The sequence below is a fragment of the Populus euphratica genome, unplaced genomic scaffold, assembly GCF_000495115.2.
Source record: "Populus euphratica unplaced genomic scaffold, PopEup_1.0 scaffold158.1, whole genome shotgun sequence".
Taxonomy (NCBI): Eukaryota; Viridiplantae; Streptophyta; class Magnoliopsida; order Malpighiales; family Salicaceae; genus Populus; species Populus euphratica.
In genome coordinates this window covers 928,259-951,703 of record NW_011499913.1, presented here as the reverse complement: position 1 = coordinate 951,703, position 23,445 = coordinate 928,259, and the positions used below count along the sequence as shown (strand labels likewise).

Below are 23,445 nucleotides of genomic sequence, written 5' to 3'. Positions count from 1 at the left end.
TTTTTTTTTTTGATTTACGTGGGGTGTCCGGGCCAGCTTGCGCGCACCACGACTAATCCCCACGGCCCACTGAATACCCTGCAAACCCAGTAGGCATGTAAGGCACCGCGGGGGTGACAGGCGTGCACGCCAAGGCTCGAACCCAGGTGCAGTGGAATGAGACAAGCCCCTTCCACCGCTAGGCCAAGCCTTGGTTTGCAATGGCATTAGATTTTTGAGACGATGAGACACTGCTTTGACTTTATGGCAAGACTGCAAGAGTTTGATGAGTAAACTCCTGTGGAATTGTGACTAAAAGAATTGATTTATTAATATAAACAAGTGAACCAACCGGGTGTTTGTGGCCTTTTGGTTTTCCAAAGTTAGTGATGATTTTTCAATTATTTTTTACATAGATCAAGATTAATCAATTTTTTTTCAAGTATGGTAAAATAAATACAATCCATTTTTTCAAGTATGGTAAAATAAATACAATCCAATCCATATTAAAAAGATTTACAAATTATTGGGATTAGATTTAGTGCATTGATGTTAAGCCTATCTTTTTTGTTTGAGCAAGAGATGTTATTTATGTTAAAATTCATAAGGAATTTATTAGTCATGAATGTGTATTTTTTGAAGTTATATATATATATAAAAAAAAAATTAAACCAAGGTAAACAAAGAAGAAACACTTACTTGATCACTAAATGTTGTGTTTTTTAATGTTAATGATTTTGACATTAATGTATCTAAACCATTTAAAATCACTAAATAAAAACATTTTAAGAAATTGATAATTATTAACCAGACATATTTGATGAAACACTTAGTTGACTATTTGATATGTGTTTTGTAATGAAATGCATATGTTTCTATGAAAATATATATTTAAACTAAAAATCATCATAGTTAATATTGTTATAAGTGAATTTATGATTTTAACATATTTTAACGTCTCAAAAACATTTAAAAATATCAAATCATTCCAAAAAAAATCATTCTCAACCCAAATATATTTAAAAATTACACTTTTAATCCAAAAAATTACCAAACACAATTTTCAAAGTCAATATTTACACATGCCATTTCAAATTGTTGACCATCCGCGTCCTTTGATATTTTTTTTAATTTTAGCATGAGTAAATTATGCATAGATGAGAAAATGGCACCGACCAAGTGATTTCGTGTCAAACGTAAAATACTGATTTTACAGGATAAACTAGTTTCTAATTCCTAGATTGCATATACAATATAATATATTATCGGTAAATTAATAATATTGATTAAATAATATTTTTATTCGTTTCAAATATATTAATTTATAGAAATTTAATACACACACCCACACACTAAATGCCTTTGAAGGAGATTGATTGATCCATTCTCATGTCTAGCAATGGTGGCACTCTTCCCTATCCTCCCACATGGCTGCTTAACATGGTTTTGGGGTTCTTTGGACCTACAAATTGATGGGTTCCACTTGGTTTAATTAACCTAAATCAATTACCAGCACTTTTCTGTGCTTCTTCAAGGCTAAAAGGCACAGAGATTTTGCTATTTATGCACTCAAAATTGTCTATCAAGGCATGAAGACTTACTCGAGTATAATGATGGGAGTCTTTGTTCAACTTTAATGTCAACAATCGAGGGTCGATGCCATGTTGTTATCTCTTGGCACCACAAGAGGAAAGAAGAAGGGGAAAACCCTAGATTAATTATTAGATCTTTCAATTTGGGATACATGGTACAAGACAAACCTCCATTTTCTCAGTCAGATTTTGAGCAAATGTTCTAACTTTTGGCATGCCAATCCAATAAACTAATTTATTAAGTATCTCATTGGAAAAAAAAAAAAACTTGAAGGTAAATCCGTGCCAATATTATTGTGGAGGTGGAGCGTTCGGGGTGGGATGAAGAACAAGTAGAGAAGAAGGATATCAAGTAAGAAATATAGGGTTTTGACTAAATAGGGTTTGCGCATGAATAATCTTCACTCGTGGTTTTATTCTACAATATAATTCTGATACATCGTGTATGTATTCTTGACAGGATTACAAGTTTAAATAGATCTTAAATCAATCTTTTTTGCTTGATGAAATCAAAAACCAGAAGGAGAAAATAGTAGAAAATCTAAAATCAACACAAGAATCAGGAAAAAAACCAAGGAAAAATAACAATCTAGCTCAAACACCATCTTCGATGCTTAATCCGAGAGAGTCTTTCAGAGAGGGTTGATGCAAGCATGCCAAACTATAATCGAACCAAGTGTTAAGAATCATCTAAGAGAATTTAACCATAAAAATCAATGGTAAAATAGAAAGTCATGGCTTTTTATTGCCGAGTTGCTGGCATGGCGTGACCCTGTTTATAAATATATATGCTAGGCAAATCTTTATTTGGCTGTGCTAGACCTCCCTCTCATGGTTAGGACTTTCATTTTCTTCTAGCCCGACCATATCATCCCAGGTTAGATTTAAATCTCGTTGTCTTCGAAATCAAGTAACCTATAAATTATCATGCAATCATAATTAATTGATACATCCAAAATAATATCATTTTAATATTTTTAAAAATAGTTTAAACAGTATTATTTTCAATTATCTAATGGGATCACTCCCATCAAAATTATTTAAATTCTCTGTGTTGTCATCGAGTTTAGTTTCCCAGGCAAAAGTAAAAGGTCCATATTGCTACCTGCTTGCACTTCAGTGTCAAAGGATAGAGCAAGACATCAACTTTATTAAGATTCTGTGACATCACCATATCAGAGGTTTTCTTCCACTCCAATAATTTCTCCATGCTCAAATCTTGAGGGAAACAGAGAGTGCTTCCGACCCTTACCTAACTCGGAATTATTCCAGGATTGTTTGTTTCTGCGTACCTTCCTTCATCCTCTAGCTGGAAAACTGGCCATTTGGGCGATCAAGAAAGTTTTGGAACACTCTAGGCAAACTCATATGCTCTCACGTGACCATGCTACTGGGGTTGTTGACACGTCGTCGTCTAAAACCCTATTTTATCACAAGGGAGGGAGGATTATGAGTTGATTAATCATAATAACTGCGTGGTCGGTACATGTGCTTGTGTCAAAAAAGTCTCAGGAAGACTTCATGGCTCTGTGGATCTTGGATCTTAGATTTGTTGTTGAATATTAAGCCGGCGATGTTGTCCACCTCGTTGGCAAAGTTCTAATTGGATTTGTATAAGGTCATTGTGGGCCTGTTATAAGAATCCAGATTTCTTTCCAATAAAAAAATTACTAGCAGTGCCCCTAGCTGCGTCTTGAAAGGTCTGTACTGCTCTAAAGAAAATATTAAATTGATGTTGTTATTAATATTTTTTAATAATTTTAATATATTGATATAAAAATTAAATTAATTTTTTTTTAATATATTTATGAACAAGTGCGCGTGTGCTTCGCCGTGTTTGTGTGTGTGTATTGTCACAATTAGCAGATATTCGGTAGAATGAATGAAAAACGTGAAAATAGATTAAATATATTTTTATATTCTTTCAATTTTGAAAAGATATAAATTAATTTTAAGATTATGGTATAAATAAATTTATTTTATATTTAAAGTATATTTGAATTATATTTCTATCGTTTATGTATATGGGTTTTTTATGTTTTAAAACACTAATAAAACGCAACCAATAACAACCACGCCACTGCCAAGCTTTACAAATTCTATCCACATGCTGTCACCTACCAGCCCATCCTTCTTCTTCTTTTTTTTTTTTCCTATACCATTACAAGTCCTGTTAAAATGATGCATAATAATTATTTTTTAAAGTTTTTTTTTAATATATTAAAATAATAATTATTTTATTTTTTAAAAAATATTTTTTAATATTAGTATATTAAAAAATTTAAAAACATCAAAAAAATTAATTTAAAATAAAGAGAAAATTTTCAAAATATTTTTAAAACACAAAAACAAATATTTCCATTAAAAAAAATTACCATAAAATTTTTGAGTAGATGTCCACGTCAATTGCCACCTACTTCACATAAAATTCTTAAGACAACAGAAAATGGACTGTAAGGGCCAGTCAACGGCGGCCATCAGTACTCACAACCAACTGTAATTTGGAATCAGTGAATCACACAACACCCTTGCTCTCCCCTTGACCTGCTGTGCATCCACGCATTGTTGGTTACATCCTTTTCTCGAGGGTGCCATGGCAAAGAATTACGATCCAAGTTTCTTGGAGTTTAAATTCCCAATCAAATGGATTGAACCCCTGTAGTTTTCGAGTTCATGTGTTGAAACCACATGGCGTGAAATGATTTCTCATTAATCTTTTAATTCTGGTATGGATGGCCTGGCCTATCTTCGACTGGACCATAGAGAGCTAGAGCTTCGATTCATGCAAACTGATCACATGTATCATAACCTTGACATCAATAAGCACTAAACTGTGTGTGGAATGATTACATAGTTGATTAAAAAACATTCCTGAGATAAGGGTACTTGAGGGAGTCAGCCAAGCCAAGCGCCCGTGACAGGGTTTCACATCGGGGATCATGGAGGGTCTGATTCTTGGAGCTATTGGCGTTTTTTGGCATGGTTATAGGAGGGGAAAGAAATAGCTCAGATCCTAGTGATGGCCAGAGGATTAAATGCCCCGGTGAAGACAAATGGAAACATGCTCACAAGGAAGTCTTGAGACAGTTATCGCAGGGATTAGAGCCAAACTTGCAGGCCTTTTGATCAAAAGACTCTCCGAAGTGTTCGAGTAAAACTTGTCTTCTACATTCAACCTGGAGATTCAGAAAGAAAAGGAATGAAGCAATGTTTTATTTGATGATGGATTCTCACTCTTGGTCTAAGAATGTCTGATGAGAGTTTACTTACCTTGAGCTCACAATAGCTTTTCATCTTCTGAGCTTGAGCCATTGCTGGCTTAAAGCTTTCCCTTTTATAACCCTGTCCGCTCCTTAACATGCATACAACCCGACTGAAATCCTTCTTCTGATATAGAGCAATGCATGTAGCAGGATGATTGTCTCTTCCAGCCCTTCCAGATTCTTGATAATAGCTTTCAATTGATTTAGACATTGTATTATGGATAACAAAGCGCTGGGCATTTGAAATGAAAAAAAAAAAAAAAAAAAATGAAAAACACTTTAGGATAACCAGCAAAAAGAATGAAAAGTTGCCAAAGATGAAGACGTCATAAATAAAAATTACAAATCAAGATAGCAGGCCAGAAATAGAACTATGTTGAAAGTGAAATTCTGGCATAGTGTAGTTTCCTACAGTTCATAGCAATAAACTACTCAGTCTTTACAACTCTGTTTCATAACAGAAAATAAGTGATAGCACTTGTAACACTATAATGCCTGTTACTTCAATATGACACAAAGATCTACTTCTTTCTCATCCAATCTGATACAGGTTATCTTAATAATCTTAATCATGTGGGAAATTGTAATGATCTCAGTTTGATATGCACAGCCATCATACATGTTCAAATATGTAGGTAATCTAAAATGAATTCTCTCTTTGCTAAGAACATGCACTGCATATCTAACAACTTTTCCATTTGACAACCACCAGAGGATACAATTTCACAGGGTATAGGAGTTGTTATGAATGATTAGAGTGGTCATACAACAGCAAATCACCACAGCGAAACTTTCCACAAAAGAATTAAGAAATAGAAACTAAGAATTTAGAAGAACTCACAACATCTGGTTTATCTATTCCCATTCCAAACGCAATAGTAGCACATACAATGTGGACTTCGCCTGTGTGCCACTTCCTCTGAACATCAACTCTTTGGCGAGCTCCCAAACCAGCATGATAATAAACTGTCTTAATCTTACATTTCTCATTCAAAAACTTCGAGACCTCAACACATTCATTTTTTGAAAGGCAGTATACTATTCCACACTGATTCTTGAAGCGATCCTTTACAAGATCTCCAAGCTGCTTCAGTGATTCTTTGGTCTTCCCAGTCACTTCATATTTCAAATTTGGTCTATCGAAACTTGTCTCTAAGACAAGGGCCCTTGGAATTCTTAAAGTTTTTAAGATGTCCTGAAGACGATTTATTCAAAAGGGAAAATATTATTTCCTTGAAAAGGGCACTAAAAGAGAAACAAAGCATTCCAAAGTAACTACCTCACGAACCGAATGGGTTGCTGTGGCAGTCAGTGCCATAACAGGGACAGCCGGAAAATTCTGCTTTAGACATCCTAATCTCTTGTAATCTGGCCGGAAATCATGTCCCCACTGGCTGGGAAACATTATTGAGGTAGAATTTGATAGGTAGCAGGAGTCTATTGTTAGAATTTTGAAATTCTAAAATGGCCTATGCATGGTGACTCTTCTAAAAAAAGCACGATGACACCATTTTTAAAACTGAAATTGTAATTGTAACTGTAATTTTCATTGAAGACACTGAACACTGGCACCTAAAAAAAAAAAAATTCTTGCAGTCCTTGTATGGTGCCAATGTTAAGGAGGACATATGGGAAGTTTTTTTAAAAAAATTCCAGCTCAAAAGGGTGGTCTTCCTCAGCATGCTGTAATGTATTTCTATGAGTGTCTAAGCTAGTTTTAGCCAACACAGAAAAATTGCAGCATAATGCACAAAAAGAGACCATACCTCACGCAATGTGCTTCATCAACAACAAAACCTGCTAATTGTCCCTGTGATTTACATGCAGCACCATTAAAAGATATAGACTTAATAGTAAACAGTATAGCAATATAGTCACTAAGAACCTGCAAAAACAACTCACCTTCAGATGCAGGCATTTCAGTACTTCAAGAAATGCTGGGTTCCCGGCAATCCTTTCAGGAGTCACATATAAGAGCTTACATGATGGCTTGTCCTTCCTAAGATAAAGAAAACAGAAGATCAATGAGAAGTCCAGTAATGGAAATATAATGTAGTGAGGAAGGAGCCTGGAAACAAATCTTCGAATTTTCAAAAGCAAAAAAACAAAAGGTTTGTATGAATTTAAAAGCAGGACTGGGGGAGGGGACATGCCTTAGCTCTTGGAGGATAGCTGCTGCTTGGGCAGAAGTTTGTTGAGAGTTCAAAAAAGTTGCCGGTATTCCAAACTTGAGGTTCAGTGTGATAATTTGATCCTGAATGAGGGAAAGCAAGGGAGATATGACCACTGTAACACCAGGTTTCAGAGTAGCAGGAAGCTGTGAAAGACAAGCAAAAAATACAACAAAAGTACTGTTAGCCCCATGAACACAGCCTTTTTCTGTTATTGCTGCTTTAAACATCTAAATAAAAAGAAAGAAACAGCATAATCTTGGTGTACAGAGAGATATGTGACCTGGTAACATAGACTTTTACCGCCTCCAGTAGGCATAAGAACAAAACAATCTTGCTTTGCCACAGTTGCTTTACAAGCCTGATGCTGCAATGGACGAAATGTCTTGTTGCCAAATATTACAACGTTTGCTAGTTCAAAGTCATCCAAAGCCTGTAATTCTTCATAATTGAGACTCCGATGATCATCTTTTGACATCCTGGGACATTGCTTTTTATTGCCAACTGAGGAAACTGAACCTTGAGTAACACTGCTTTTACAGTCCTTCAAAGTAAAAAAAATATAAGTTCTCACACTTCGGATAAAAGCAACATTGGACTAAATTTATTTTTAAAAACAATTCTCACCAAAGATCCTGAGATTCGTTTAGTCAAGGGGGTAAATAAATCATGATTTTCCTCTTCCAAACTAAAGTCTGGCTCTTCTTCACTATCACTCGAAGAATCCAATTCCATAAAAGTCCTCGTCTTTTTAGGTTCAGGTGAATCATCAGTAACATCTATGTAGGTTCTCGTGTTGTCGTCATCATTTGATTTATTGCTGTTCTTTACAACATGTTCCTCAAACATGTTAGTTAAAGTTCCACAAGCTTCTGATTCAATAATTTGTAAATCATCATCACCCCAGTCCTCAGTGTCTTGCATGGATTCAGCCAGTGCCACAAGAAAATCATCCCCACAGCACTCAACTGTGATAAAATCTTGGCCATCATCACCTTCACCCCCATAAAAAACAAAGGAAAAGGAAAACCATCAGTATATCTAAAAGTAAATCAAAAAAACCAAACAAAACAACACAGCACAAAACCATCATCACATGGTTCAGGTTCTCCAAAGGCAAGGCCTTTGAAGGAGACAATCCCACCTAGCTCCTAGTTCTAGTAGGAAAAGTAGCCGCGAACATTCTTAGTATCAATCAACTAATCCATTCTTTCAATTTCTAAAAGCTTTTTTTTTTTTTTTCATTTTTATCAACTCCAAAGCTTGAATAACACAATATAATATACACAAACCTAGACATTGCAAAAACACTACCGTGTTTCACCCTTAAAGGGAAAGAACTCAACTACTCACAGATCAAAAGTAGCTAAGCCAGCAGTATTAAAGATTCAATCAAAAAAATAAAACTTTTAACTAAAAAACAAATTATAACCCCATTTCAAGAATCACCCTTTTTGCACCAGAAAAGAAAATCCCAGGACACTAAGCTTAGTTTCAACAAAATATCAATACCCGTTAATCGCTCTATTTAAAACAAACCCATCTCACAAAACCAAATTTTCAAAAATCCAATTATCTGAAACTTCAAAAGAACATCATCCTGCTTAGTTCACAGCAAAAAAAACCCAAATCACCATTTCTAGAAAAAATAAAAAAGTTTGCAACTTTTAAACCAATTCCTTTCCCACTGATAACATATCAACAAAACTGATACAGTAAAACAAGGGTTTTATAAGAAACTGAGTGACTGAATGAATGAATGAATGGTTGGGTGGGTGAGATACCATAGAGAGAAATCAAGCGGTCTAGGCATTTGTTTGCAGATTCTTCATCGAAACCAAACTCCAAAGCCAAGCTTAGAAATCGAGCTCTCTCCAACTCCAAATCACGACCTCCCATTTCTTTTGCTTTCGTTTGATTGAGCTTTGTCCGATTCCAAATTGAGAATTGTGAGCGAGTGAGGGACTGGAGGAGGATTTGAGAGGGATGAAATTCCCGCGCTATTTTTGGCATGTTTGTGATGAAGGGACATTATGGACGGTGTCGTATCTGTTTGGGCTACAGTGTAATAGTAATAATAATATAAATTTCTTTTTTATACAGTATTTTTTCTGATTTACTATAATATTATTTAAAATATTTATACATACAAAAAAAGACCTAGCATTTGTGTATTTTGTAACTTTTTAAAAAATAAAATACATTCTATTATGCTTGTTTGATTATTAATTCAGATTCTGGCTAGATAAATAAATTAAATTTTCAAACTCTCAAATTTTAACAATAATTATTTATATTATGAAAGGCATAATTTGAATATATAAATCAAGATGAGAAATAAATAAAAATAGTTCATTTTTTTAAGGGGATGGATTTATTATAAAGAGAAATTTCCATGCCAAAGCCACAATTTAGCCAAGCTTAGACATCATTTCTCCATTTCCACATAATGATCTACCATTTTCTTTATTTTTCTTTTTTATTATTAGTTTCTTCTCCAACTAATTAATTTATTGGTTAAATTGAATAACCGGAGTCTTTGAAATTGGTGAAATCCCCCGCATTTAATTCGGTCTTTCTTGATAAATATTCTTCTTTAGATCATATATCTTTGAGTTTTTAATTTAATGATGTATATTTCTGACGTAAATATTGTGATTAGCACGTCAAACTTCTACACACACGCAAACACACACACACACACATATATATATATAGTATTGGAGATTGCGGTTACTTTTATTTTTTAATGCATATTGAGAATATATTTAACTAAAAAAATATTAATTTAGTATTTTTTTAATAATTTTGATATGCTAATATTAAAAATTTTAAATTTTAAAAAATATCTTAATATATTTTCAAATAAAAATTATTTTTAAAAAATATTCTACACAACAATAATATAAATATAAATCACTTGTAAAATCCAAGCAATAAAACTCACTTATCAAGAATCTCATTTTTTATCTTAAATTCCTTCAAAAAAAATATGAGATGAATCATATCATATAATTTGTATTTTATGATAATCAAAAATATTCTTGAGTCAAATTATATATTAATTTATATTTGTTTAGTAATATTTTAACATGATTATTTGTTTTTGTATTTTAAAAATGTTTTAAAAAAATTTAAAGTTTTTTATTTTTTATTTTAAATTAATATTTTTTAATGTGTTAAGATCATTTTCATATACTGATCTTAAAATAATTTTTTAAAAATAAAAAAAATATTTTTTAATATTTTTTTAAATAAAAAATATTTTAAAAAATAATCAAAATTACAATAATTCTTATTTATATTATGAATAGCAATTAACACAACATCCAATGCATCCTAATGATTAAGAGAATTGTAGACAATTATGCTACCACTTTATGGGAGTTTACAATTACTTGGAAAGTATTGAAATAGTTAAGCCGTTGAAATCATGTTTTACTTCATATGAGTGAAATTTATGTAAATCATCTTCTTCTTCTTTTGCTGATGTGCCTTCTAAGCATGTTATTTAAACATGCAAAATGGGGTCATTAATGCGTGAAGCTAAACAATTAAAATCATATGGGAATAGCTCAATCGTCATTTAATCTTAATCTGCCCTACATATTAACGCAGGACGCTAGCAGCCATGAAGGGGCTTGAGCTTTCAATATGTTAATGCTTTTGCCATTTCTCACAAAGCATGTGAAAGATTGGAAATGGTATATAAGCAATTAAGATCCAGCCAAAAAAATGTTGAAGATTGCCAAGAAATCAAGATCCATGCATATCTTTGTTTGTCAACAGTCATCACCAGCAACAAAAAGAGAAGGGAAGGGAGCTTACAGTTTCTCGTTCATGAAATGATCACATGAAACAGAAATGGTTTATAAATAAAGATTACACAGCAACAAGCATTCAACAGTTACAAAACCAGACCTTGATTTGAAAATGCATCAATGGTGTTAATTAAAATTGAAATCAAAACACCCTACGAATCTCCATCTCCTTCTTGACTCTATGTATCAATGCACAAACCTAGAGAAGGTTTCCTTGACCCAACGAAACCCTTTCTTCACAGAAGACTTCACTCTTCCTTCCACGGCATAAAGCTTATATCTTGCAACACGTTTTTTCCTCTTTGTCTCTGGCGAATTCCACCAACTTGAAGATTTCCTTTCAACATCATGATGCTTCCTGGATAAATCGTGGGCTTGATGAGATTTTGCATACCTTGGTGATGTTACATTGATCTCGCCCATCTTGATTGATCTCCCTCCTGCTATGTCTCTCTCTTTGCTGCAACACGAACAAGGGGGTCAATCGAGAGAGACAAAGAGGAGGGAGAGGGGTCTCAATCTTTAGGATAGAAAGCTAAGATTATGTCAGGACAGCTTTGTACTTTGAATTAGTTTGTCATTCCGTTAGTTTCTGTTGGAACAGGGTGGCTTAGATTTAATATTGTTTCCGATCTTTTCTCTCATTAAATGAAATGGACGTCTCAGTTTTGAAAAAAAAAATTAAAAAAAATTATTCACAAATTTAAATGAATAGAAAATTTTCAGTGTATAGAAACCGTTTGGTATTTACAGAAAAATTATTTTTTTAACTTAATTTTTTTTACTATAAAAACATGTCAAAAATACATGTGTGTATAATTTATTTGAAAAAAAAATAATCCATGACGAAACTAATATGAGGTCAGCAGAGCAGATCTTTTTTCTTTCTTTTTTTTTGCAATCCACATTTCCATTGCATTTTTTATTTATTTATTTTTAGTTCGTGGAGCGGATGAGGTCTCATAAGTTCATAACAACGCATGATTGCCTAACTAGAAATGTGGATTGCAAGGTACTGCACCCTTTTTTTAATTTAAAAAAGAAAAGGAAGCGAAACGTTTAACAAATTATATATTTAAGAAGAAATATTCCCATGCTGATATTGCTTAGAGAAAAAAAAAATCTTTTTTCCAATATAAAATAAAAATAGCCCAACAACTTTGACCAATCAGCATTCCTTCTCCTGACCACAATGGATGTATATATACAATGAAACTATTGTTAGACAATTAATGAAAGGAAAAGAAAAACAAGTGCTTAATCACTAATTTGATTGCCCATGCTTGTTGACATCATCTTCCAATTCTCTTTTATTTTTAGACTCCTTTTTTGCTTTCTTGGGGTTATCCATGCGAGAAACCTGCACAGAAATCCGCAGCAAAAGCTAAAAGTTGCATCGGAACAGAAAACAAAAACACAATGACATACAAAATGTCCAACCATAAACAATTCCACGCATGCTTTCACTTGTAGTTTTCTTACAATATGAGACTTCCACTCGATCTTGTCATGTCCGTCTGGGAAACCAGCAGACTGGGAGTGATTGTGAAAATGATGAAATATGTGAACAAGTACAGCAGCGTCAAGAGCAGCATACTCTAGCTGCAAAATAATGTTGCTTTAGTTTTCTTGATGTTTTATTCCAGATGAATGTAATGATCAAAGGGTTGATAATCTCATATCTTATGCGCATCCACGACCAAGAGGACACAACAAAAACAGACAGTGGAATTGATCAGTGTATATGACAATCAAATCAGAGAACTTTTTGGTTGAAGTGAAGCTGCTATAAAACCGAATTCGCTTTGGGCAGTCATAGAAGTTATAGCAGATGGAAAATGTGAAAGATGGCAAATAAAAGTAAAATACCTGGTTGTGACTCAGAGGTCGTAGTTCCCAATCGCTGTTTCGTCTAGTCTTGTTCAAACCAGTTCCCAGGATTTTCTGAATTAATGAAGTGCAAATAACAGTATATAAAGGCAATATAGATAAATCATAAACTGAATGGATTTAAATTCACCAGGGGATATAGAAGATAGGAACAGGAAGTGATGGTGGTGCCTTCATGTTTAAAATACCTCAGCAAGTCCTGACAAACCACCTCGGGGTTCTTTGAATACATTCTGAATGTCCAATAATTTCTGATAGTTATTGAAACACCGCAACTCTCCATATGAATGAGCTAGCTGCTTCATGTCACATTGGAAGTTATAACCTACAAATCCACATAAGGCATTGGTCGTGTTTATTTAAATAGCACTACTTTTAATTTTTATCAATTTCTAGATAAATATGCATACTGAATCATAAGTATATACATAGTATTACATATAAACACCCGTATATACAAAGTTCACTCAAAAGAAGTTCCAACGGTACTGTGGCAAGTACTGGTTTTTGGCTGACAATCAGCAGCATAGATCGCAAGTCTTTTTTTAGGTCAATTGATGAGCTTCAAACAGCCATTGTCAACGCAAGTAATACTAATATTCCTCTTCTATGATTTAATTGAAGTCGATTATGAGTGTTCTGATTTCTAAGAGCTGACGATACCTACAAAAGTTATACCAAAACCTCAAAAAAGTAAAGCTAATAAGAGGACAGCTCTTTCTCTAGAATAGATCGATTTTTCATTTAAAAGATTTAAGGACTTGTATAATGATGAAAAAACAGCAATGCTCCCCAAATCAATTTGTTTGTATGTATCATACCAAGTTTGAGAATTCTAGGAGACTGCAAAATGCGGGATAGGCAGTTGTCTAAGATATCAGGTATGTCTTCAAATAACTTTATCAAGTCAAAGATGAAAACCGTCTTATCAGATGCAATTTGCATGATAGAAACCTGAAACATAAAGAACCCGTTTTCATTATAGAATAAATAGACTCTGGAGAGTTTTTATACAACAACAGCATGTATTTTTAAGAAGAGAATATTAACTATCCATCAGATAATGACAACCAACACCCAAACCACATATACAAGTTCTGGAAATCCTTTTTTTTTTTTTTTCAAAGAGCAAATCTGTTATTACCTTGTTTGGTTTGCTGCCTTTTACATAATTGGGTTTCCATTCACAATCAAGGCCAACAACTTTACATCCCTCGATGTGGCTAGTTGCAGCACATAAACCATCAACTTCATCAACCCAGATAATATTTTCAACAGCCAATTCATCAAGATGCAGGTATTTGCTTTGCAGAACACTACCCTCAGATTCTAAACAGCATCAAACAGAAGAAGAGTAAGTGACCTCCAACGACAATTTTAAACATTAATAGCCACATAATATGATCTCATTTCAATATTTCTATTGCTTCAGTGCTCCTTTAACCAATGGCATGCATGATGGAAGGATTCGGTGACAATAGTTTCTGGAATGACATGTTTTGCACCTCGCAGGTATCCAAGAATAAAAGGAAAATGAACAATTGGACCACCTAATGGAGCAGGTGGCACAAAAGTATGCCAGCCAATCTATTGGGCCTTGCCCAATAGGATCTTAACCCAACTTTTCTCCTTTAGTGTCTATATTGCAAACACATAACAGTGCATGTTATACGTGACTGTGTCAAGAGCGGATGCAATAGAAACTTCGAACCAAGCTTAAACTTTGCTAAACTTTAATGAGCATGATCAGGACTTTGCACCAGTCAAGCTTCAATAGGATGCCCAAGGGAGCACCAGAAAACATACACAAACCATACCCTTGACATTCAGAAAACCTTCAAGGGAGTATCTTTCACACAACTCGTCAACTTTCTCTGAGTAACCAGCCTCCATTGCCAGGTAAACCTTAAAAGAAAAATCTACAAGTTTGAGTACCATATTTATAAAGCTAAAAAGGAAAAACCAAAGAAGACACATAAGATACAGGTTCACCATCATTTTTCCAAATAATGAAAGCAACACAGCTATAAATGTGGTCACCCTTCTTTTCAACAGATTACCAAAAGAAACAATTGGATTCTTCCGAACTTACTTGCTTATCCTATCTCATTAACTTTTTTAATTGTTTTGATAAAGTTTTTATCACCACCAGACATTGTAATCAATGCTTGTATTGACATGTCTGACATGATACTTTAAGAAAACGAAAGCTAAACTACAAGGAATGCATGTAAAATAGGTGAACATAGTAGACAGTGTATCGCCAACCCAAATATACCTTGTTCAAAGAATTTCAGACTAAAAAGAAGAAAAAAATCACTAGCCGGAAAAACACTACTGAAAGTAAGTTTCAAGATTTGGTGACACAATATTATGCTGAATATAGTGAAACCATGCATATCCTACATAATAAAGCTCTCATCTGCAGCAATTATGCAATGCACAGAAATCATGCATGTCATGATTGATTCAAGAACTCCTTACCAAATACTCAAGAAGTTGTTTATCACCATGCGTCTTTGCCTCAGCAAGATCCCATAATGCCTTTTCTGCTAACTTCTTCAATGAGCTGCCAGTCAGTGCAATGTTCTCGTCACTAAAAAACAAAATTTTGAGAGAAAATAAAGTACGCTCTGGGCATTAAAAGTCAATCAATAAACCTTTCTTTGCACTTGTGATATACATCAGGAAATTCCTGCTTCAAATCGTTTTTCTTTATTGTTTCGTAAGCCTGCTTTAGCATATTCTGATCAACATACTCCTGAACAAGAGCACATAGCATTGATTTCCCCATAAATGTTGCCCACTTTTCAGCTGCTCTAGATTGTTTGTTCTGCATCATTTTGACAAGAAAAGACTGTCCGGACTGCCGGATAGAAAAGTGTTCTAATAAACTGGCTGCTGTCATATATGATTGGGAATCTATCAATTTAAAAATATAATCTTGAACAAGTGTTTTTGCCGTGTCAGGCTTATAATCATCTTGGACATTCAACTGGCATAAGGCTTTGTCGACATCTGCCAACTTGACATCAAAAACTTCTAGTATTTTCACTACTATCCTCTCATCATGGTCAACCAAGCCTCCCACAATATCCAAAAATAACCGGGCTGCTATAACTTTTGCTTTCAAGGTGTCCTCTAAGGTGGGAGCTCGCTTTAAAAAGCGACGAAGAGCAGATATAATCAAGTGGCTGAAACCTTCACAGTGCAATCCAAATATTGGCAGGACATAGAGGCACCAAACAACAAAAGTAGCAGGCCCTGGTTGGGGAGAATTCTCTAGTGCATGATAGACCTTTTGCTGAAGAATTCTGAATTTATTTGTTGCCTTGCATGTACCTGTCATGTTATAGTTGGGAATCATGGACTAGAAAGCAGTCAATTTTACAACTAAAGTAAAACAGAAGGCAATCATTAATAGAAGATGCATTACAAAGCCAGCCAGACAAGATTTGCTTCCAATTCAAATAGAAAAAAAAAATTATGCAAGCAAATGACTACCCACAACATTAAAATAAACCAATCGAGCAATAACTTCCACAAAGAAAAAGAAAAGATATCTTACCATGAGCATAACATTCTTTCAGAAGGTATAGGAATACTACTGGAGAAGTGTAGGTTAAATCAGAAAACGTATGAACACTTATGGTTAATTTTTTATCAATTTTTCCTTTATCATCATGTAACTCCACAACTCCCTCCTCTATGCCCATATCAAAGCATATGCCAATAATCCTACACACACACAAAGAAAAACACATAAATTGGCGTAACGATAGAAAATGATAAACAAAAACCTATAAATTAACAAATCATTTCCATTCACCAAGCCCAATAATGGAGCTAAGGTCAAACAATTTATTCATGGCTGAATTTTTCTATTCCAAGCATAAAAAATCAAAACGTATCATTTACAATAAAGCTGGGTGAGAGGAAAAAAAAAAAAGGCCTCCTGTACCAAAACTAAAAATAGTTACAAATTGGAATTAACATTATTATATTATTTTAAAATTTTCAATTTTCACTTTATAACTTTTCTAATTCTTCTCAACAAACCAACAAAGTTTTGAGGCTCATACAACTTAATTGAACTCCAGTTTTGAGTCTTTCATCATTCTTTATTTTATATACATGAACACTCAAATTTTATTTATTTTCCTCGTCTTTCTCAGCAACCAAACAGATATCACAAAATAATCAAAACAACAATCACAGCGAAAACTAATAAAAATATCGCATTCAATCAAAATCTGACACTTTCTTCCTCTCTTCACACACTATTAACCTCTTTAATCACCAAAGAGGTAAAAAAGAAAAAAATAAAAAATAACGTAGCCTAACGCCGAGTAATGCAAGAGCCGAAGTTCTCGCTTTCTATAAGAAAACAAATACGAGAAAGGGATTGGAAAAAAATGTTTCCACTTTCCTTCGTTTTCTTTCACTCTCTCTCTCGTTTTCTCCGTAACTAAACAGTGAGCGGGTGAGTGCAGCAGGAAAACAAACTTACCGGTGTCCGTGAGATTTCTAGATTTTTCGGCTCTCTCAGTCTGAAATGCGAATCTGTTTTTGCCTCTTTTAGGCGGTCGAGTGTTTGTTATAAAGTCAGAGAACCCGGGGAGGTAAGAAAAAGTAACGGGCGAAAACAATTTTATTTTTATTTTTATTTTATTTTATTTGTGCAAACCAGGGCGTAACGCTCTGGAGAAATAAATTAACCGTGTTAAAATCGACCCAGTCATTTATAATACAAAAACAAATATTAAAAAACTATAAAGAGTTCACTAATAATCTAGTTACTTCAATCCCGGATTGTGGTTTTTTGATTATTAATTAAAAATTAGTAAATTAGTCAGATGATTATGATTATTTTGATCAACGTGCTTTTTTTAATGCTAGGAATATTTAGTTATACATTAATTATACAATTTAACAACCGTGTATTTAATAATTTTTTAAAGTATATTTAATTTTTAATAAATTTTTTATTAATATAATTATCTAACCAGTATATCTTAATTAATTTTATAAGTTTTAAAATTAATAATTATATAAATTTTTAATGATATTAAAATTTATAAAACTTAAATCAATTACAATAATCTTAAAAAGTAAAACTATCAATTAAAATGCACTGGTAGGAAGAAAAAAACAACCTTAATTATAAGATCCCAAACTCAACTAATGTCTTCAATGTATGAGAAAAACAAGCAAGGGAAAATGTAGCAATGGCTCGCACGGACCTTGAAGAGCCACACCTTGAAGTTCGACCTAAGAAATCAAGCAAGGGATAATATATTATTCAACGAAAGGATGGATCAACTTCAACAAACAAACGTGTATGGTTTATATAATAAAAAAACATGCAGGCTTCGCATGTTGCCAAACTTTAAGAAATAAAGGGGGGGGGGGGGGGCTAAATTGCATAAGTTGACTCCTTTTGTTATTTTAATTATTGAACAATCATGATGTTGAGAGAATACTATAGCGTTTGGACTGGCGCGTCAAGTAATAAAGTTGGGGATGTTTAGAAATATAATTATAATTATTTTTTTATTTTAAAATATATTAAAATAATATTTTATTATTAACTTTTAAAAATTATTTCTAATATCAACATGTTTAGATAACCTAAAAAAATAAAAAATAAATAATTTTTTTAAAAAATAAATTTTATCTAATCTTATTTGAATTGTGATACCAAACAGGAAGTAAATACAAACCAGTAAACTTATGGGTTGAATAGGTTTCATTTAAAAATAGTTAAAATAACCTGTTTTAAAAAAATAAAAATCAAACTAAATTTTAATTGAAATGATTAAATTATAAGTTAGCTTTTTGTATCAATTGAGTCTTACTATATCAATTTTTTTCTTAAAAAATTCAACACATATCAGATAGGTTAACTCACTTTGCTAGACTAACCTTTTGGCTCTTCCTCTTACTTTTTTTTTTTAAAAATAAGGAGAAAATTTCGTTTTATTCGAGATCTTTATAACCTTTCGCTAGACTAACCTTTTGGCTCTTCCTCTTATTTAAAAAAAAAAAAAAATTAAGGAGAAAATTTCGTTTTATTAGAGATCTTTATAACCTTTCGGCCTGCAATTTCGTGCTACTTGTCACTCTTCAAATCAGTGGACCATCCGGTAGTTATTAAATGAAGCAGACTTTTCGATTCAGTGACTCTCAATCCAAAACCATGCCCAGCCCATATTATTCTTCAAACTGGTTTGCAAGTTGCTCTAAATTGATATTATTTTAATTTTTTTAAATTTAAAATAAAGTTGTTTTATGTTAAAAAATATAAAAGGAAAGCAATACAGAGTCAACAATCAACCTATAAACTGATTAGGTCCAACAATTATGATGCAGCTAGCGCGTGAGATCCAGATGGTATAGGGATTTGGATCTGTTGATAAAGGGGTACAAGCCCACAAAAAGAACATATGCTTGTTCTTGTAGGGCTCGGCCTAGTAATCATAAACAAGGGTTTATTCAAGCATGTCATGAACGCTTAGCTATTTTGAGCACCAAGAACCATATTTGTTATTTTTATTAACAAGAAAAAGTTGAAGAACACAGAAAATTATAATTCCCTGAATGCAAACTGAACTTTCTTCCATCTATCCATAATCTTTCCTCATCAAGAGTAGGGCTAACTGGCTTACTTCACATGCAGCTATTACAAGGACTTTTGTGCGGAGTGGAAATTACAAAAGCATAAAAGACAGGGCAGCAGATGAATTTCTGCTGCAATCCGGCCAAGTTATCAAAGACAGGTGCCTCTGATTTAAGGGTTTGAATCAAGCTCAAACAATGTGATTTCAAAGTCGAGCATTTCTAGCACATATGAAAGATCAAAGCTTCCTCCATCACAAACCACAAGGGCCTCCCACACCTCCACTACAAGGCATTCTTCTACAAACTTGGAAGCACACCCCCATGTTTCTGAAGGATTCTGAATCTGAGTACAACATTCCCCAAACCCTCTTGTGGAGGATTCTGCCCCTGGTTTGGAATAGACTGCTCACTCTTTTTTTTTTTTTTTCTCCATGTGTATTTTCAAGCCATGTTGCTGCTTGGAGAAGGCAGAAAGTGTAAAAAGCAACTTTTAGCCAGGAAGATCATGAAGTTTCTCTCCTGGAAGGCAGGCCAAGCAATGACAAACACCAGCTGAACTTCCTCCACTTCCATAGAAACTGTTGCCTTCCCAGCTTCTCTTTGAAGGTCAAGGGAGCCATATTTTGTGAGAGTAGCACCGATGGTCTGTCCGGCAACTAGTCTGCTGCCCAGGGATAGCTAGAAGGATGTGAAATAGGGGCCGACCAGGAGGCTGGTCCGCTACATACAATGTCCAGCTGTGGCCCCTTCTAACTAAATTTTCTCTAGTTAGCTGAATATCCAAATAAAGCTCTCCAAATAAAGGCCTTTTACTTCGAGTGGTAGATTAACTTTCCAAGGAGATTTTCACCATACAGAACACAAAGAATACGAACTTGAGGTTGAGTTACCATCAGATTTAGAACAACAACAAATGAACAATGTTGACGTGCCACCAGGTACCATTTGTTCTCAAGGTAATCGACTGGGAATCACTGATGCAACCCGGTCAATGAGCTATGTTTGGCATCTATTCTGGCAACACTTCCAACAATAAATTTTGCTGGAATACCTGAATAGGGGTAAGGATTTGCATTTTTAATCAGAAGGGTTTGTTTTAAAAGTAATCAAATTAATTTTAGGCTGAAAAAACTTACAATTTTGAAGTGTTCCAACTCATTTCTTAGTTCTTTCCCCATGTCTTCAGGCAGAGGAAAGCCAGCTATGGCCCCTGCTTCCCTGAATATCTACAGTTAAATTTCCGTCAGCACACCATAAATGATATTTGCCAAAGGCAGCACCTGAGAACGCGATGGATGGCTATGACAGCAAACTTCAAACAAAAAATGGAAACTTCATGTGTATGGGTGTACGAGAGACCATTCGATACAATATAGACACATTCTGACACAAACAACTGACAATAATTGCATGAGTAACAGTGCAGAATAAGTGTGTGGGGTACTGCAAGATATAAAGCAAATGTACAAATTAGACTTTTCTTTTTCCAACCAAACCAATCCTCCTTGTCAAAATAATTTTGGTATCACTCTTGCTCCATTTAAATTAATTTCCAGCTCTTGTTCAGAATCCCCCCCCACCCCCACAAAAAAAAAAAAAAATCATCACTTATGTAGGTAGCTACTCATTCCCAAGATCAGAACATTCTAGATGCTCATTTCATAAGTTGACAAAGCTTACCAGTTTGAACCCTTCTTGAGAATGCAGAAATTCCATATCTTGGAAGTTCAAACCATCACTCTGCTGTAATACAACTGATAACCGTATGATTATACAAAGAACTCTGAATTTCTGCTTTAACTGAAATCAACACAGAAAAACATGTTAGATTAAATTGCAAGCGCGTACAACTCTTCACTACTGGAAAGAATGAAGGCAGTTATGCAGGAGCATACAGCATATAAGATACCTCTTCAGCAAACTCTTGTAATGAGCCTCCATCAAATTTAGGGAATTTCTTCCTGTGATGTCTTGTAAGCAGCGCTATTAACTATAAAATAATCTTTTATCAGTACAGAGAGCATTCTCAGATGTGCACATTGTGGACAAAGCATGATCAACAGGTAGATACTCTTACCTTGACTTCTTCAGCACTGTATCCTTGAAGATGATTTCCATTCTACAAAATATGGTAAAGTTGGTCAGGAACAAAGTTTAACTAATAGAGAACAATAACTCTCTATACCATGCAGGACGTTCAAAAGTAGAAAAATAGCAGTTCTCAACGCAAATTATTGAGAACTAGACTTCATAGAAATTGCGGAAACACGATTCAAACTGTATCCAACTACATTTCATAGCCACATTCCACCGAGTAGGTGAATATATTGCACCCATGCAACATTATTGTGACATTGTAAAAGCATTGAGCTCTGCACATCATGCTCATGAAAAGAGCATAGAACTCACCGTGATAATGTGATAAGACTGCTTGTGGTAACCCTTTTTACCAGTGATGAGCCCTATATTGTGAAGTAAACAAGCAGCTTGAAGACATTCAAGATCCTTTACATCCAAGAAGACATTAATTTGATTGCCAGCAACCTCGGCCCATTTTCTCAAGCCCTCAAAGATCTCCTGTAGAAATCATCAAGTAATTCATCTCATCCAACAATCCTTTCCTATTCTAATAGAATAATAGAATATCTAAAAGCTGAAGTTTAAGTTTGTTTCTCATTTGGCGCTAATGCTTGAATTAAAACTCAAAAGTCCAAAACCGACAGACAATAGAAATGACGCTGCATCAAATTATTCTCACCTAGTAACAACAACGAACACATTTAAGCCACAATGAAGTACATTCAGATTGGTACGCAGGCAGCTAAATCTAGCATTTACGCAGGCAGCTAAATCTAGCATTTTCTTCATCATTCAACAAGAAATTAACTTCCACTGTAATGAATGTTTCAAGAAAGTAAACAAACACAGGAACTTCATAATACCTTGGCAATGCTAGAACATTGTGCAGCAGATTTAATTCCTTTCTTCCCGCTAAACCTTGTTGCAAGCCTTACAGCAGAATGCCACCTCGCATTCGCATTCAAATCATAGCCCTCAAAAACCTTAGACAACGTTTCAGCAATAACACCCTCTCCTAATGCATACCCAGAAACCTCCATCTCCTCAATTCCAACCGCCTCAAATATTTCCTCCAATAACACAGAACCAGCAACAATAAACTCTGATCTCCTCTTGAAAAACCCATCTCTTTTAACCCTCTCTTCCTCGCCTTCTCTACACACTCTCTCAGCAACACCACTCAATTCCCCTCGACTAAACTTCCACTCCCTCTTACAATCCCTTAACAAAACCTCATTACCCTCGACACCCTCTTTCCCATAACCATTGAACACAGCCCTTTCAATAGCTCTAATAGTCCCCGACGTCCCAACAACAACCTCTATACCACCAAAATCCTTAACTTTCTCAACTAACTCAGATTCCTTGATAACTAACTTGACAAACTCTCTCATTTCCATCAAGTTCCAATCTTTACCAAACTTCTGAGTCAATCCCACATGACCCAACTTCAAAGACACCCCCAAAACAACATTCCCTCTTTCCCCAATCACAAACTCAGTAGACCCACCTCCAATATCAATCACCAAAACTCTTTTATCAAAAACTGGCAAAAACTGAAGCACACCCAGATAAACAAACCTTGCCTCCTCTTCACCAGACAAAACAGAAACTTCAAAGCCAATTGATTCAAGAACTGATCTTTTGAAGTCAAAAGCATTACTTGCTTCACGTACAGTAGCAGTGGCAACACATATTGCCTGATGGGGGGGGATTTTGTTGGCTTTGAGAACTTGATTGAATCTTTTAAGGCAAGTTACAGCTCTAAAAAGGGATTCTTTGGAGATTGACGAAGAAAAGTCACGACCAAGACAAACTGGGTCTTTATGGCGATCAATAGTAAGGAATTTTCCTGTTTTGTCTGTCTGGATTATTAGCATTTTGAAGGAGTTCGTTCCCATGTCTATTGAAGCAAAGAGATTGTTTGATAGGGTCATGTTTTGTCTGGTTTTTGGTGGGTTTTTTGAGTTCTTTTTTAGATTTCCTTTGTGGATTTTATTGATTTTGATCTAAGGGGAAGAGGAAGGGG

At 34.4% G+C, this 23,445-nt stretch overlaps 4 protein-coding genes across 7 annotated transcripts in view; all 4 read right to left on the bottom strand.

Annotated features, from left to right (window-relative positions):
• The window catches only part of TRM8 (GPI-anchored adhesin-like protein), a 5,903-nt gene extending 5,613 nt beyond the window's left edge, over nt 1-290 (bottom strand). Inside the window, exon 1 of one of the 2 annotated variants that reach the window (XM_011038635.1) lies at nt 213-290. The gene's annotated coding sequence lies outside the window, so the exon portion shown is untranslated. The remainder of the gene's footprint in view (nt 1-212) is intronic. The other variant, XM_011038637.1, reaches the window with a different exon arrangement.
• A 3,943-nt stretch (nt 291-4,233) lies between these two features.
• Nucleotides 4,234-9,046, bottom strand: RECQI1 (RECQ helicase l1). The gene is made up of 10 exons (XM_011038634.1): nt 8,790-9,046; nt 7,633-8,000; nt 7,289-7,549; nt 6,988-7,151; nt 6,737-6,833; nt 6,601-6,644; nt 6,114-6,228; nt 5,676-6,029; nt 4,842-5,066; nt 4,234-4,747 (listed from the first exon to the last, which is right to left on the bottom strand). Exons 1-10 carry the CDS (start codon nt 9,016-9,018, stop codon nt 4,637-4,639), a joined length of 1,968 nt encoding a protein of 655 aa, XP_011036936.1. The 5' UTR covers nt 9,019-9,046; the 3' UTR covers nt 4,234-4,636.
• Nucleotides 9,047-11,939: 2,893 nt separating this feature from the next.
• On the bottom strand, nt 11,940-17,332 carry LOC105134282 (Polynucleotidyl transferase, ribonuclease H-like superfamily protein). Of its 2 annotated transcripts, none has more exons than XM_011038632.1 (11): nt 17,227-17,332; nt 16,285-16,454; nt 15,377-16,058; nt 15,201-15,285; nt 14,534-14,621; nt 13,861-14,045; nt 13,538-13,670; nt 12,905-13,041; nt 12,696-12,770; nt 12,251-12,428; nt 11,940-12,220 (listed from the first exon to the last, which is right to left on the bottom strand). In XM_011038632.1, the coding sequence occupies exons 2-11, from the start codon at nt 16,430-16,432 to the stop codon at nt 12,084-12,086; spliced, it is 1,848 nt and encodes a 615-aa protein (XP_011036934.1). In that variant the 5' UTR covers nt 16,433-16,454; nt 17,227-17,332; the 3' UTR covers nt 11,940-12,083. The 2 variants fall into 2 exon arrangements, with proteins under 2 accessions (XP_011036934.1, XP_011036935.1); XM_011038633.1 differs by having other exon boundaries at nt 11,940-12,186; nt 12,309-12,428.
• A 1,905-nt stretch (nt 17,333-19,237) lies between these two features.
• LOC105134281 (Ppx-GppA phosphatase) lies at nt 19,238-23,430 on the bottom strand. Of its 2 annotated transcripts, XM_011038630.1 has the most exons (7): nt 22,280-23,430; nt 21,747-21,914; nt 21,415-21,456; nt 21,247-21,327; nt 21,018-21,137; nt 20,474-20,563; nt 19,238-20,388 (listed from the first exon to the last, which is right to left on the bottom strand). In XM_011038630.1, the coding sequence occupies exons 1-7, from the start codon at nt 23,351-23,353 to the stop codon at nt 20,347-20,349; spliced, it is 1,617 nt and encodes a 538-aa protein (XP_011036932.1). In that variant the 5' UTR covers nt 23,354-23,430; the 3' UTR covers nt 19,238-20,346. The 2 variants fall into 2 exon arrangements, with proteins under 2 accessions (XP_011036932.1, XP_011036933.1); XM_011038631.1 differs by lacking the exons at nt 19,238-20,388; nt 20,474-20,563 and having other exon boundaries at nt 20,573-21,137.
• Between the last annotated feature and the right edge of the window lie 15 nt (nt 23,431-23,445).